General features: G+C 36.3%; 1 protein-coding gene across 1 annotated transcript in view; it reads right to left on the bottom strand.

The window, feature by feature from the left end:
* SEMA3A (semaphorin 3A) overlaps nt 1-17,698 on the bottom strand; it is a 170,274-nt gene that overhangs the window by 114,852 nt on the left and 37,724 nt on the right. Inside the window, 2 exon segments of the mRNA XM_075144381.1 lie at nt 3,750-3,812; nt 6,544-6,701. Coding sequence (XP_075000482.1) covers nt 3,750-3,812; nt 6,544-6,701 — 221 coding nt within the window.

The raw sequence follows: 17,698 nt of genomic DNA, 5'->3' as shown, positions 1-17,698 counted from the left end.
TATCATAACCTTTAATAGGGATTTCTCTGATTAATTTTGTACCACATGAACTGCTGCTATGGTGCCTCAGCCAAATCTAGTGCAGAGATATATCGACTAAACAGCAGCCCAAACTTTTAAAACAATAGTAAATTAATAGTTTAAGGACTAGATGAGCTTTCCAGCCAAGAAGCTGTCCCTACCCTATCCCTACCTGCAAAACTAACTAGTGTTTCTGGTAACTTTTGTAACTCACCCAAGCTTCGCTTTGCTGCTTTATAACATGCCAGGAATGTCAGACTGAAATTGTAGGCACATTTTTTTTTTTGCAGTTACCTATTATTTAACCCATATGCAGTGCAGAGGTTGCCATGTGTTTCTGTTGGGTCCCAGGTGCCTGTGAGATCTTAAAATCAAAATATTGAGACTCACTAGTGAGGGATATGACTAGCAGCATGCCTGCACTGTAAGTTCAGTATAAAAGCTGAGAAGTATTCTGTAGAGATTTTGTCTTCTTTGATCATTACCAAGGTCTGGTCAGGAATTGTGAGAAATATTCACAGGACTTACAGCAACCGGAATAGATCAAATGAGAGGCTGAAGTCCAGAATAGCAAGAAATCCTTACAGAATTGCTCATTTAGTTGAATTACATAAGCAAATATCTTACTTGTTATTTATAGTCTTTAATTTTTCATGAATAATGTTATTTTGGTGCTTGTGATACTCTATACTGAGGAAATGGAAATATATTGTAATACTAAGTACTTGCATGGGACAGTAATTACGATTTTATTGGAAAAAAATCTGTATTTTGTGGGAAAGCGTAGCAGTTAACTTCCATCAGAGAAGTCCTGCTGTAAGTAAGTATTGCATTGCTGGGGTGAGTCTTTCAGCCTCTCTTCTCAGCTTACTCATATAAAAAAAACATCCGAAGCATACTTTAAAAGGTTTATCTACCTATCCAGTGAGCAAAGCTTAACTAATTAACATATACTAAGCCCTTTAAGAAACAGAAATGAAAATGACTGCTTAAGGAACAAAGGGATATCAGGAGAGCGGGAACAGCCTAAGCCGGCCGCCCTCCTCAAATCCCGTGTGGACTGTCCCGAGCTACAAACCTGCTGCGCCTAGATTGGCATGACTGACAGCATCAGTGCAAGGAATCCCTCCGAAGGAGCGAAAACGCCAGTAAATTACCTCTTATAATTATGAGAGGAAATCTCGGAGGTCATAGCTGAGGTTAGCAGCGGGGCAGAGCCGGGGTTATGCTTGCGCTGCAGCTGCTGCAGTGCACCTGGCCTATTAGTGGGGACTCGCATTTTCAGCACTGACTTCCCCTGGAGGTCAATAATTAAAACAAAGTTTTTAAAAAAGACCTCAGTGTAGAAGTATAGACTGTCATGTAGAAAGTTTTGAACCCTCACAAGTGAAAACTATCTAATATCTTAGCTGTGGTACACGCTGAAAGCAATATTAAATCAAGTCTGGTTTATATGTCACTTTATTTGTCCTCTATTTCTCTTGTTCCCTCTAATGAGAGTCTGTTGAGTTATTTTTATGGCCTTTATATTTCACACTCCCAAGGTACTGACAATATCTTTAAGGAATAAATGAGGGAGGAATAATAAGGTTCTTAAATGATCTGTAATCTTTATCTGTAGATACAGTTAAAGCAGTTACATTAAATACTTTATTTGTAATGTATTGTTTTATGACAAGAATAGGTAGCTGTAAATATTGAAAGATGAGACCTGACCTGAACACACCAAGATATATATTCCATCTTTCTAGCTGTCTACCAAAACTGGACCCGCATTAAATATGACCTATGCATTTTTTTTATTTCTCACTCACACTAGTACAGAAACCTAAAAATTAAAAAAAGTAAGCAAAACCGTGCCCAACATGCCCTATACGTGAAAAATATTTTTCAAAACAAATTATCTGGTTCTAGCCACAGTGTGCTGTACTACTGTTACCCTCAGTTTGGGCTGCACTGTGTCCTGAACTCTGTGCTCCTGTTCTGCCTTATTCTTTTCCACCAGCTCATGGGAGCGCTGCTTCTAATGCACAGGATCAGGGCAGGCAGCTAATGTGCCAGGGACACACAGCATTGGAGTGTGGTATTGGTTTCACCTTTTACTTGTGATCAGCAGGTGTAGCTGCCTTAATATCACAGAAAGCAAAAGAATCAAGGTGAATAAAGTAGTTAGCATAAATAGTCCTCTCAAGCTTACAGCAGTCAGAGAATGGGGACCTGAACTTCCCAGATCACTCCAGAATAATAGTGCCTCTATTTACAATGAATGGATTGGAATCAGCCTAGTGCAATGTATAAAACATACTCTTTCTTACTATTGTGAATTTCTAAAAATAATTATTAAAAAATAAAAGAGTATACTTTCAGTCGGGGTGCTGAATCTCTTATTAATTTTCCAGGTTTCAACCCCAGCTATTAAAAAATCTACTTAATGTAATATCATAATACTTAGTATGGTATAAGATCAAGGTTAGTTAGTAAGGTTAGTTAATTTGCTCAGACATTTAACACTAGCCTTATTCTTTTTTTTAACCTTGAATATCAGATATTCTAGTCCTCACCTTGCAATGTACTCCTGAAAATTATTTGTGAACATAAAGATGGATTAATTTAAATGTATTATTTCTATGTAATGAGATAGCCCAAGTATCTGGCACTTTAGCTATCCTTTCACATATATAGCTTAGCCCATATTTCTTAGTTTTTACCTAATCCACCTTTACTGTTCCCAAATGGCTTTTTATGAAGACAACTGTCCTCTATGGCCTAGGTAAAGACTGATGAAACTATTTTTATTATGACCTAGGAAATTATTCAAATGGAGCTCTCTAGAGGCATATGGTTGGCATTATGAATATTTTACAGAATCATCTCTGAAAATCAGGCCAATAGCATATACACACGGGGCCAAGTTCCACTCTCAGTTATACCTTGGCAACCACAGTGATTTCCCATTTGGCTATGCTATGCAAGTATTTGTTTGGCTTATTGCATATATGTATTTTTTATCTTTTTTTCCCTTCTTCAGCCCTGTCTTCCCATTTCCCATATTGTTCTTATAAAGAAGACAGTTATTATCAGTGTGGAATGATTATTATTTGGAAGCTACTGGCTATGTCTCTTCTACCTCATAAATACAGGTGATAAGACATACGCAGGAATGAGGGAAAATGTACAGAAAATTATGCCTAGTGTAACAGCGTCTTTCCTGAGGCACCAAAACTGATGCAGAATGTTAAAAACACTTTGACCTCAATTTTGCTGTGAACTCCATACAGAAAAGAGCTCAGGGAAACCCACTGACTCCAGTGAAATGCCACAAAGTGAAAGCACTTCTTGGAACTCACTGTTCCAGGACTGGGACCTGGAGCAGGGTGAAAATAGGACAAAATATTATGTATCCTGACATCAGGAGACAATTATAGAGGGGTTACTATTTCTCATTCTCATGTCTTTCCTACCTTCTCTTTCTTGTTGATTTTTTTTTTAGTAGATAAATTCTATTTCATTTGCATGATTCCCATTTAAAAATTTAAACCCTTGGTCATAAAGACAAAATTTCATTATTTTGAATAAGAAGGCTGAGATAACTCAAGACTGAAATTATGATCGGATGTGTGACCTTACAGAGGAGGAAAAATACTTTAAGAATTAACACAATAAGACATAATAAAATATTTACAACATTTTATAAAAGAAAGAAAAATGCTAAAAAGATTTGTACTTACCAGAATATCTTTTCCAGCCCACTTGCACTCATCCCTTCGGGAATGAGATACAGGCCAAACAATCTAAAGACACAGAACAAAAATCACGTTGTGTTATTTCATGCTTCGATAATCACAAATTGCAGACCAAATGCTACAGCATGTCTTTACCCATGTCTTTCTCTTTTCCCCATTCTTTTCCTTATTTCCTTTTCTTCCATAAAATTTGTCGATAAAGAAATGAAATGATAGGAGCAAAATAGACATAATAGGAATCACAGCAAAAACAGTCTTGAAATATAGTCTGTATTGTGAATCTCAGCAGTGAATCTTGAATACTAACAAGAAGAGGGTTGACTATTAAATGAGTGTTCTTGCGCTGTTTTAAATCTGATGTAATGGAATGGAGACTGAGAGCAAAAAATTGCAGATGCTTACTAACAATAAATCGGATCTATGTGAAATGCAATCTCATGTTAGAGTTACAGCATCAGAAATGAGGTGTTTGCCTCTTCAGTGTATCTACTAGTTCACTCTTTTACTAGGTTTAGGTAGTTAAATAGTAAAAAAGAAGCCATGGTATTTGAAAAGTATCACACCATCGAAATAGAAATTTTTTTGCAGTTCCTATAGAGCTACCCTAACACAAGTAAATCTACGTTTACTGTAGTGTTTGCTTAGCAGAAAATGGATCTCACCTCATACAGAGAAAATCCAGAGACCCTCACAGTCAATTATTCATGTTTTTTTGAAAAGCTTTTAGGAATTACATATAGAATAAAACATGATCTTCCCATAAAATGCCAGGCTATTCATTTGGGAGCCTCAGATAATGCAATATGAATGGCCATAAGTCTAGATTACAGCCTTGGTTGTTCAATACAGTTTGTTAAAAGAAAGTGAAAGGCAAAGTATTCAAGAAGAAAAGAAAAAAGAATGAATATGGATGACAGAAGTGGTCGAAAATATAGTTTGCAATCACGTTTTTAAATTCAAAATTTTCTTAAACCTTAATGAAATCCAAACAGCAATCGAACATCTTAAGTCTATAAAATAAGGCTGAAAATTTTATGAGCACATTCTCTCTCAAAGGATTCCTGCTGCTTCCTGTTTCTATTCTCAGCTTAAAATGTGCAGACACATGTGAAATTTTAAATTTACTAGGTTGAAAAACATTAACCAAACTTCTCAGATCTCCCAAAAGGACCAGTTCAAGTTCAGTTCAAGTTTTAGGCAAAGATTTCTATATTATGCAAACCAGCATTCTAATCCATAAAATGAATGGCTAGATGTTCTTTTCCCTTATTCTCACAGCACAATATTTTCCTCTAATTTGGTTTAAAAGTCAGGTAATTTGAATAATTTTTAATAGACTGGAAAGTTGGGCTTTTTGAGTTGTGCTCCTTTGGAGTCATATGATGCTATCAGCATTTAGACAGGAACCTTAGTTCTTTTTCACATGGTGGAAACAACAACTGGTGAAGTTCGAGTTGAAATGCAGCGTTGGCTGCATTGTGATTTTGATCAATGTTTCTTCAGTGACCATCCTGTCTTTAATAAGCAGATCCCCAAATTCTTTAAACCTTTTGTCTATTCTCAAATCTAAAGTCTAACTTTAAAATTAAAGTCTAAGTCTGTTTTTTAAGTCTGAGGCCAACATTCAGTTCCATGTTATCAACAGCATTTCTTTATTTAATATAGTGATAATTGTATATAATTTCAAATAGTGTTCTAAAGGTATCTGAATACATAAGTATGTAAGATACAATTCCTCCCATTTTGCAGAGCTGTTTTCTGCAATGGAAACACCTTCTTTCCTTTAATTATTCCAGATGTTTTGCACATTAAGCTATCAATCCCTGAGAGAATTCAAATAAATAGCTAGTTTCCTTTATAGCTGCTCTAAAGAGAATAGAAAAGAAAATACCCGGTTTTCCTTTTATCCTTTTTCCTTAGAGAATACAAATGAATAGCCTGTCTTCCCTCTGAACAGAAAACACAAGGTATTTATTGCTATCATCTTAGGAAGCTAATAGTCAAACGGGCAAAAGGTCAGGAACACCAAGAAAAAAAATCCCTGAGTATTGAAGCAATATCTCTCTCATAAAAGGGTACTCTCTGGATTTTAAAATGTGCCATCAAAATGCTTAAATGTAACAAATCAAACCTCCATCCCATTGTTTACCTTTTTAGCATTTTGTCTTATTAAAATAAGTGAAAAATGAAATTATTTATTTAGACTCCAACAAAAGAACATCACTGAACTGTTTGTCAGCTTTTAATTTGTCACCAACTTTTACTGGAAAATTATACTCTCCATCAAGAATGACAAGCTTTTATGGACCTATTCCTCTTTTATTAATGCTGAATCTATTTTGGTTTGAAAGCAGCAGAAGCAGAGTGCCTACAAGTGCTGGATTAAAGGAGAGAAATCAACACTCGGTCTCCCAAACAGCTTCTTTTTACCTGCAAATACAGAGTAATAAGGCCTTTTTGTGTAAACTGTCATAAGAGTTGTTTGGGTTTTTTAGCAGTAAACATGAAAGTATGTCTTGTTTGGGAAATAGCTGGATTATTCACTTATCGTTTACTTTTTCATAGTCTGAAGAAAGTTTTGTAGATTACACAGTCATAGGTTATAGGCTCATTATAAATTTCTCTTCATAGAGTGAGCAAATATTTTTGTTGTAATAGTATTCCTGACATCCAAACACTTACTACATAATTCATACAGTGCCCAATATAGGCTGAGTAATAACACTTCTGCAACATTAAAAGTATATATTTACATCATACAAAAAAGAAATGAAAGTACCTTTTGATATTCCTTGATGTTAACCAGGTTGAAAGAAAATATGTGATCCTTTGCTCCAACGTACAGCCGACTCCGTTCTTCATCCAAGAGGAAAGTATGGTAACTGGAGCTATTAGCTAGTCCGTTGAAATTGATTATATTGTTGGATTCCAACATTTCTGTAACATAAAGGTAATATTTTCCTTGTTAATATGGTCAAGTAAAATACAGACTTATATTTTGCCTTGTATGGATTTCATTTTAGGAATTTATATTTATGGAGCAGAAACCAGTGAAAGCGTTATGTACCTGGGCCCATGAATGTTTTTATTTCAAGTAGCCAAGCCCAAACTGCTTGTGAGATTCAGCTCTACACAAAGAAAGGTCAAAACATCAGTGAAATCAATTAAAATCCTGTATGAGGTTTTAGGTGGTAAAATTATATGCATGTAACTCATCAACTATTGGATAAAGTTCAATTTTGTTCAATCAATGAGATTTACAAGGATAAACATGAGGATGACCAGCTGATAAAAAACACATTAAACACAAAATCTCCTACTTCCAGCATACACAACTATTTCATACAGATCTGTAAGTTATGAGAAAAGGGATAAGAATGATGAGTTGATGAGATAAAACAACATGTACAATCTATTCTTAATGTATTATTACCTTTCCAGCTTACTGACACAGGCAGCATGTTGTTCCCTTGCTTGGAACTGTGTATTTATCCATCACAAGAACAAAACTAGAGAAGGTAATTTTGCTTCTGTTTAAAATCAAGAATAATTTTCTGGTTCTCATACTCCTCACAGAGACATTGCACTTGCCAAGGACAGGATGGTTTTTTAAGTACAAGGAGTCACAGAGTCCTCTTAGCTGTTCACAAACATTAACAAAGACATACACATTTTCCTGAAACCGCTTTAAAATATTTTTTCCATAAGATAATACAGACCATATTAGTATCAACTTTTGTGAAAACACTCTTTCTTTATTCCTTTCTACCTACATTCATATTCGGACCAAAGCCAAACCATCTCTATCATTTCAAGGCATGGCAGCATTAGTAAGTCATCGATAAGAAACTTTCCCTGGGATGACAAATCCTACACTGTTCAAGCCCTGACATTGTGATGTATGGAGGCAAACACACAGTTTTAGGAGCAGGAGCAGAAGCCGTTCCATCGATGGCAGTGCCGCCCCTCACACAGCACCCATGAGGACAGATGAGAAGGGAGCGAATACCTGGGGATCCAACGGCTGATGGCTAGAGGGCACAGCCAGGCCTTCAGGCATCTAACGTTTGCGTTAGCTCTGCCATATGTGCAGCCAAAGACATGTGTCACTCCTCTCAAAACAGCTGCCAATGCCTAGATGTCTAAGATTTGCCTAACAGTGCAGCTACCTTCTATGACTTTTTGGTTATCAGTAAGATCACTCCCATTTTCCACCATTACTCCAATTGATGAGTGAGCGTAAGATAGCATCCCCTACACTGCTAAAAATCAAGGTGAAGTTGCTGTTAAAACAGAAGCTTCTGCTTAAATTTCTTTTTAAACTAATTTTCCTTCTTTTTTTTCACCTTCTTTTATCTTAACTAGAACAAGGAAGATGTTAGGTGGGGCTTTTCTGGACCTAACAGTGGTACTTATGATTTTACAGAATTCCAGCACCTGCAGCTTAGTAGTCCAGAGATGTTAAACTTATTTTTTCCATTCACTTATACCAGGTGGATTTTGAAGTAGGCTGATACTCTATAATGACAAGAATTAGTAGGCAACATATTTGTGGAAGGTAAAGATAACACTAAGAGTTGCATACCATTCAGGCTAGCTTTGCCCCCGTATTCTTTGCACTTATTTGGAAAAGCTCTCACTAGCACCAAAAAGAGTTAATTTACGTAGAAGTGTAGCGAAGCGTCAGAGCATGAACTATATTTTGTTACTTATTCTGTTATTTCTGGCTAAATATAACTATACATTTGTATTACAGAATACTTTTTAAAACTTGTACTTGACACTTAGGTTCTCAATTTTTTTTTTTTTTTTTTTTTAATGTAACAAGAAGAAATCAAATCACCCCAAGCAGTCTTGTCAAAATAATTCTTCTGGCTTCCTGCCAAGTTCTAGAATTTGACTGTATTGTCCTCCAGTTCACTTATTTGCATTTTGTTAGAGACTTTACTAATTCTCTTTACATTGTAATGACTGATTCAGATGTTGAATGTCGACTCACTGAATAGTGAGTGATGCAGATGATTGATTGCTTAACTTGTCTTAGAACTCTCTTGGCTAGAAATGCTTTGCTGTCATCTGTATCTGATCATTTTTCTTATAATATAGCTGTCAAAAACCTTTTTAATTTTTTCATCTTTCTTGGTTTGAACTCGCACAGGTATGATTCTGCCCTTTGTGACTGCGGCGTAAAGACAAGTGTCTGCTGAAGTCAATGTTACACAAATGAAAAACTGATATAAATGGAAATAAGATAGGCACACAGCTACTTGGTTTAAAACAAGCCTGATATGATTTTGCTAATGCAGAGTTCTAAATATTCACATCTACAGATGGTGACTGATGTTTTCTTTTCTTTCTAATATTAATGAAAAATGCCAGATCATAACATTGGAGTCTAAGGTTTATTATGGCCAAGAGTAAATTACATCATCATCTTCACTGTTCATATGTCTCCACAGTATAACTTAAAAGGACCAGGTGTAGCTGTGCAGGGAAATATATATCTCTTTTTTTTCTTTTCATTTTCTGTGACTTTTTAGAGTATGCAACAATGTTCAAGGTAACACCGGTAGGTTTCTTTGTGAACTTGCAATTTAAAGTCAAATGAAAAGCTAAATCCCCATTGTCTTTTCTCAGATTAGGACATTTCTCCTGGGTTTTAATACAGTATTGGTCGTACTGTCCCATTATTCACTTCTGCAGGAGATGACCACATTTCCAGGGTTAATTACCCAAAAAATTAGGCCTAAGCATATTCCAAGCAGTGTACTTCAAATCATGTGAAATCAGGTTTCTCCTTATTAGGAGTGAGGTTGAGAATATAGGTTGAGGAGAAAAATGTCATTTGGGTGCTGATGATTCTCATTCACTACTAATTCAGTTAGGATTGAGTTACATCACAACTAAGAGGTGAAAACCTAAATAATCTCTTCGGTTTCTCTGCTGTTGATTCTAACTTACATGTATTTCTCCAGTGATGAATATGGCTTCATATGACATTCTGGAAAGGGCTGTTGAAGAGCAAAACAATGGCATTTGCACAATCAATACAAATTAAGTATTCTACTTCCTCAAATTAATTAGCTTCAAAGTGTTTACTATCCAGTGTCCTTTCAGTATCCAACCGGTGGCTATAGCTGAGAGAATGACAGAAACAGCAGTGAGAGGGCACATTCCCAGAAGGGCACTGACATCCATCAATTCTGTCGATCCGTCAGATGGCAAGGTACATGGCTGATCAGTGCTAAAATAAACCAAGATTTACAACAAAGATTGCATTGCAATGCCAAGAGGAAAATGATGAATGCCTTCAGTAAGTCAATGAAATTAATACTGTCTGCTATGCACACCCTATTTTTTTTCCAATTTTTGTTGCTGTTGTTCTTATTAAAGTTTGGCATATCCATGACCTACGCAGATAGATAATGGTTGCCTGTACTTAAAGTCATTTTTTTACTTCCTCTATGCTTTGTCCAGTTATTTTTATTGCAAAGATGGTAACATTACTCCACCAGATGTCGCAGCCAAGTACCATTTCTTCAGTAATTGCTCAGAAAGCATTTTCTTATTTCCTTTTGACACATCCTCAGCTGTAGTCATGCCTGTTGTTTTGAACAGGAATGAATGAACCCTATAAAGCTAACCGCTGTACAGTATGACTGTAGTATTATCTATAAAATGTTGTATGAGATAGATTTAGAATGGGTGGTGATATTTTGAAAGTAATAAAGACTTCATTGCTTCTGTTATTGGTGCTTGCTTCCCACATTTATTGAGAGTGTTGCAGGTGACCAAAACTAACATTTTGAAATGCCCTGTATCTTTAAAAAAATCGTATCATAATGAATTTTCACTTGTGATGATCACTGAAACCAGCCGGAGGTTGAGTTTCTCAAGGTTTGTGGGCCAGATTCTCTTACTAACCACTTCACTTCAACTACCTTTAATTCACAGTCCTGGCTTGTTTGCGCCATCTTACTCTCCTTTCTCTGCCAGTGCCCAAGGTTGAAGTATTTGACCTTTTTCAATGTGCCTTTCTGTAGACTCTGCATGGTCTTTCTTCTATTAACTGACGTTTCTGTTGATCCAGTCTGACTTGTGTCAGAACATTCACTTTGCCAGACCAAGCTGGCAAATTTACAGAAGAAAACCAGTCCCTAACTTTTGCCTTCCTTTTAATACATGGTTATTTAATTTGCTAATGGAATTGGAACTTAACAGTATGTATACACACAGAGGGCCAAATTCCTGCAGTGAAATCCATGGAGATATGCATGCACAAGGAATGTAGATTTGGTTTATTTTTATGACACTTTTTTCATTAAAGAATAAGCCAGAAAACCACAGCTATAGCTAAGATGAATACAGTCAGGCAGATCCTGAGGTTTGCTTTATCCATGGTTGGTATTCCACTGTAAACCTTGTTTTATGTCTGTGTTCCTTCAGAGGAGTTTGTCAAAAGGAGAACATAACAAAAGAAAACCATCTTATTTTTCTACTTGTCTACTACCAGGCAAACTATCTTTTTAGTGAGAGGAAGTTTGTCTGTGTAACAAGTTAGAAAATTCGTGAGCTTTGGCCTGTGTTCTTGTTACAGACTTCACAATAACATGCCAGCCAAGATTATATTTGTTGATGAGGATCAAAGGGCCATATCAATTTCTAGAAAAATCAGAGGAAAGGTCTCCCAGCTCCCTCACTAGGATTCGGATCTGGCCCTGTCCTGGTGACTCCGCAGGGTGACTGGATTATACAGGCAATTCTGCTCGTCATAACACGCTTGTGAATCAAATGAGTGGGTTGCTGGTTGCACAAAATTCTCGACCTTCGTTCCTTTGCCAGTAGCGATAAGATCTCCCTGTATATCTCCTAGCAGTAGATAAAAGATGAGTCAATGTGTATTATGCCATCAAACAAGGATCTTGCTGAATTGTGAGCAATGCCTCCCACAATGTCATGCTAGAACATTTCCTTCTTCTCTCGCCAGGCTTTTACTTTGGCTACAGAGTATCAGGTGGGTGCATGTTTGCACATGCATTTGTTGCTTACACAGATGCATATTGTGCCTGTTCTGTATATCAGCATGTATATCTGTCTAAATAATCCTGGGTAGAAATTAGTCATTACTCTTTGAGTGATTATTTGCTGAATTCTAAGATATTAATTCTACCATGCAAGGAAGGAAGTGGATATTTTAACTTCCAACCTCCCCTGTAGCTTCCCCATTTTATTGTTGCGTAGACGGTGAAGTCTGCTCCTGTCAAACTGTTAAGGAAAAGGCAGGGACTGGCAGGAAATCAAGACAGCTTCCTGCAAGGCGTTAGCCAGCAGCACGTGTTTGGCAAAACCAGGGATAGAAGCAGGGGAAAGACACCAGATTTGTTGTGAGTCCATTCCCCATCCGAAAGAGACAATGGCTGCCATGCACACAGTGGGATATTTCAGTGGGGTACTTCCATATGTTATAAAAGTTGACAGGAACTAACTCAGATGGGTGCTTGTCAGGTGTCTGAAATCAGGTGAGCTTGACCCCATCCCAAGTCTAATGCTCAGTAATGTGGCCAATGGCCTGAAGGATAACTTCTCCCTCCTCTCCCCTCCATCCTCGATTTGATTACTTTATACTTCAATCACTTTCTTTCATCCACACCTCAGACATCACTGGGACCTTAGGATCTAGCCCTTAGTGAGGAGAATGGTTCAGCTGCCCACTCTAAGAAAAAATAAGAATCTTGCTAACAGTTTATGGTATAATTCAAACTTCTATAAAGTAATTAATTAAAACAAAGGACAGCTAATTTATCCATTGTTTAATATTTCATCTGAGAAAAAAGAAAAAAAAATTTAAAAAGAAAATTGCAGAAATCTTTGTTTTGTTACATCTTTTGCCTTAACTGGTCAGGCTATCAGTCTTTTAGTAACATTCAAACTGTTCCAATATTTCCAAATTATTTTTAGCAATTAACCTTTGATTTCATATTAGGAGCAGAAGAAAAAAGACACAAAAAAATTATCATCAAACCCCCCCCCCAAAAAAAAAAAAATGTTTTCACATAATTTTAGAATTACGTTGCTTAGGAATATCAGAAAGTGATCAGTTTTATCTGAAATGAAACAAAAAACAGGTTTATAAAGTGTATGAGATCATATAGTGCAATAAGTGGTTTATCCATTTTTAGAAATGTAACATGAAAACTTTTGTAATCAGCACCTTCAGTTTTTTGCTACATTATGAGCCAGATAAACTTGAAACTACACAGCATTTGTTGTTGATGGCAATTCAGTGTTATTGTAATCTGAATGAGATAAATCACTGGGAGAAAAGGGAGGGTTATCTTATCAGTAATCAAAATACAATTGGAACAGAGCCTCTCACAGCTGTTCAATCAGTCCTAGCTTTCATCCTCTTCATCTACCTTATCATAACAGTTGCCAATCACCTGGTTTCACTGAACCCTACTGGAAGGAGAAAAAAACAGAATCTTTTTTTTTTTGCTGTAAAACTTTTGTTTCTAAGAACATGTAGACAATTACAATTTATCAATTAGAAGTAGCTAGGACAAGATAAACAGTTTTTAGTGCACTCATGATGTAAACCAAGCATTTTAAATGAAACACTCCTGCCTACCTTCCACTGCAGCAAAGAAAACTTGAGGGCCATGAGTATAGTTTGATTAAAACCAGATACTTGGAAGGAGGAATGTTGCACCAATGTTTTGTTTCAGTTGCACCGGCATAAGCATGGACTCCTTTGACTTCAAAATACTGATGCATATGTTTTTTATACTGTAAAACTGAAAGAAGATTTTAGCTCATTAATGTCAGCGCTATTTAGCTACATGACAGCCCTTAAAGTGTTCTTGATTTGAATAATTGAAGGGGTCACATGATATTTCAAAGACAGAAAACATTTAGATTTTTAAAGCCAACCTGTTTTCCCTTTATTATTTGCATTATTTGTCCTTTTTGTCTCTGAAAGTGAATCCAGATTATCCCTATTGCTCAGTTGTTTTCTTATAAAACATGAGAAATATTAACCTCTGAGCTAAACAAAGACTTGTAAAGCTTGATTTCATATATTTGTAAAATTAGTGTAACATCCCATATCATGAATTTGGCTTTGTGAGAAAGGTTATGGCACATATTTAACTGTAAACTTCACAGGTATTTAAGCAAAACATTGTTACAAAATCACAGACAATAAATATTACCTACAACATTTTTTTGTGTGTGATTAATCAGGCAGAAATATATGATGCCAAAAAGAGACCAGGATCTGGTTTTACTAAGCAGTTATCTGTCTAAGGGAAAATTTATCTGGCTTAAGGTTTGAGTAGGTAACGTCTTTGCTACCTCCCATTTGTGCTGGTATAAGGAATGCTCAGGAGAAATAATGGAAATGATGCATTGTACCAATGAGCCTCCAGCTGTTAAGGACAACATCTATAACTCTCAAGGTTTTCTAAAATGTGGCAAAATAATATGGCAAAATACTGAGCTAATGAGAATGGTTTCTGAACATGCTAACTCAAATAGTAGAAACACTGTAGGCATATTAACTCAGTCCTCTGCCTTGGGTAATATATCCTCAGGGAGCTTGGTTAGCTCAACGTGGCACTGCATGACCCCAAATTGCACCATCTGAGCTAGCACAGGTAAACAGCCAGCTAAATCCCATTCATTAAGTAACTCAGTTATCCGATCTAGTTAGCAGTTCATCAATTCTCAACTATTTGTATGATACTGTTGGAAAGTTAGTCTTCAACGAGCAGAACCTGTACTGGTTATCAAGAAAGTGAAATTGTGGGTAGTTGTCGCTTCAAGGATTACTTTATCTATAAACAGTACCATCCTTGTCTTATTAAATATCATATCACAGAGGCATGAACACCTTTTCAATGACTAACAACACAGATAATAGTTGTTTTCCCAGGGCACAAATGTATTTCATTTCGCCACGTGGGGACGAGATGGGAAGACTGTCACATCCTATCCTCTGCATGACCTATCCAAACGTTGGGTCCAAGTGTAGCATAAAGCACAGTTTTTACTCATTGGCTGTTCCCCAAAAAAGCAAGATACAGATTTCCAATTCATGAACTTTTTCTCCCAGAACAAAAGCAAAGCAGGAAAGGAACTGTTGCTCTATAGGCACACCTACTTGCTCAAAATACTGACCATGCTGCAGTATAGACACACCGAGCTAGCTTGAAACTCATGTACTTGAGGTGTCTAAAACCACTGGCTAAGAGGCCAGCAAAGATTAATTGATTTTGCTCCTCATCTAATTGTGCCTCAGTGAAGCTGCATGTTGGACAACTAGGGTGTTACATCAGGCTAAGTAGGCAAGCTACTTTGAAGTTAGCTTGGGAATATGACTATACTTTGTCATAATCATGATAATGAATGAAAGTCAGAGATACTCAACGCAAAGAGAAAATGTCCACATGTTGGTTTTTGCACAAGTACAATTTGAGAAGTTTTAGGTTTATTTATTTATTTTTAAAGTCAGTTCCTCTTCCAAAGAACCATTATTTCTGAAAAAAAATTCTCAGGTGAAAATAAAACTAACTGGGTAATGTCAAAACCTGTCAAGATATTTGGGGACTATTAAGCAACAAACTACTTAAAATACCGTATTATTTTAGAAAATTCTTTTCCGAAAAGCTGGCCTAGTGAGAAGATTAGTTCATTTTTTTCTCATTCATCTCTTAACAACACTGTCCTTTATTCTAAATTCCTAACAATTGAACCTGAAAGTCCAAAATCCTGTCAGTGTCTTTACGATACATGTATCATGGACAATTAGGAGTCAAAAGCAACAACGTTTTCAATAAATGTATTGGAGTTGCAGTTGTGATAAAAAAAATCCTTCCTCCTGCAAGTCTATACTTTTTTCAGGGCAAAGAGTATTAAAGTTTTTTCTAACTCTTCAAGAAATCATGGTTTCAGGTACCAAACAAATGTACTTCAAAAACAAGTGAGCTCATTTAAAAGAATTAATAAATATGAGGTGCTAAGTTTGTTAGGGATATCAGCAGAAATTTTCAAAAAGCCCAGTGGTTCTATTTTCAAGTGTGACTTTGGTATTTGACAACCAAGTTACCTCTGACTTTTAGTGAGACTTATGGGGTAGGTCCGTGAAGGATTTAGATGTCAAAATTGAGACAGTGTGAGACTGAGGGTAACATGCAGCGGGTCAGCCATCAGCGAGTCAAGGTATGAATTCTTTCACTGGCATAAGAGGCTGCATGAGAGAGTGTCTCTCTACAGCCTAAAATACTGTGATGTAAGGGAAAATCCAGCAGAGGTAGATTCAGTGTGAAATTAAACAAGTCTTTTTTGGTTGTGGTTTTTTTTTTTTTATTACTGAGCTGACAATACAAAACTGCATAAATTATTTACTAAGGTGAATTAGTTAATATGCACAGTAGGGTTAGGAAGCTTCCCTGGAAATTTAGTTGCATATGCAAAATTGCAAAATAGAATAAGTAGTACTTGAGTTTTCAGAACTTCAGGGACAGATTTATGATGGAAAAAGCATTTGACCTGCTTCAAGAAAAGGTCTTTTTATGCTTGAAAATCATGTATGAAACTCTTGTGTCTATCTGTCTAACAACTCTTCAAAGTCCTGTGATTAATAAGATGCAAGTAGACTTTGGGGTAGCTCTGCTTGTAGGTAAATCATTATATTTTACATAGCAGCTGGCTTAGATGGACTGTGTCCAGCTTTTCTTATATGGGTACAAATCAGTGACCTCATATTTTCAATTTCAGACATAGCTATCAACACTCCTTCTGTTAAAATTTGTTTTTGCAGAGTGGGATCCACCCTTCACTTTGATCACATATCCAGCACTTTGAGGAATTGTCTTTTCACTTTAGTAGAATGGATGAGTTCATGCTTGGATTTACATCCTTCTCTCTTCTGATAGCTCTTGTTTCTTCTAATCCACGGAGGAGGGTTGGGGTGAATTTCAGCAAGGGGCTGAAAGCACTGACTGCAGTTAAAGTCTGTGTAGCTCACATACAGATACACAGAGCTCTGCTAATGCACTTTAATCGCAGCAAAATAAAGGAGGGACTTCCTCTAACCACTGACGCTCCTTGCACAGAATTCAGTGCCAAAACAGAGTATGTGATGATGCCCAATTTTGCTCTTAATTTACCCTAATGAAAATCAGTGGAGTTACACCATGGATAAAAGAATCTGATTGCTGTGGTTCCGAAATGTGTGGAATATATTTAGTGCCCAGTACATTAAATATTACTTCAAATTAGTTACCATTATTTATCAAATGTTTCCAGTAGTATGTACAATCTGTTAGGTTAGGTTCTGTACATCAAAAAGGAATTTCCAGTTCTCCCCTTCCATCCAAATATCATAAACATAATTAATAATCAAACAACAGCAATGTCCCCCAATACCATTTTTCAACTCAAAGTGAATTTTCTTATGCTTTATGCTGCTCTATCAATCAAAGTTTTAGATTTATTTCAGATTACACAAACCAAACTAGTTCTACTTTCAATGTTTTTCTGGTTATTACACACTCAAATGGGGAACAAGAAATTTCTAATTAACCACTAGATTCAAAATGGAAAATAAACCTTAAATACAATTTTTACATTAATTTTCTGGATTCTGGGCATACTCCAAAGGGGGTAGGAGGAGGGCGTTTCTACCTAAAATTTCATTACATGCAAGCAAACTTTGAACTGTAATTCTGATAACACTAGGAAATTATAGTGTAAGGTGCTTTAACTAGTTTTAAAATCTCCCCAAAAATGTCTTAATCCACTTCACACAACACACAGTTAAGCCGTGGAAATTTTTGACATGGGCTGTTGTAGATGGTAAAATTGTTTATAGTTTCAAGGGGCAAAGTGATAAGATCAAGAAAAAGAAATCCTTAAAAGGCTATTAAACTTAG

This window comes from Calonectris borealis, chromosome 1 (assembly GCF_964195595.1).
Source record: "Calonectris borealis chromosome 1, bCalBor7.hap1.2, whole genome shotgun sequence".
In the NCBI taxonomy this organism is placed as follows: domain Eukaryota; kingdom Metazoa; phylum Chordata; class Aves; order Procellariiformes; family Procellariidae; genus Calonectris; species Calonectris borealis.
This window is presented reverse-complemented; position numbering and strand designations above follow the sequence as displayed.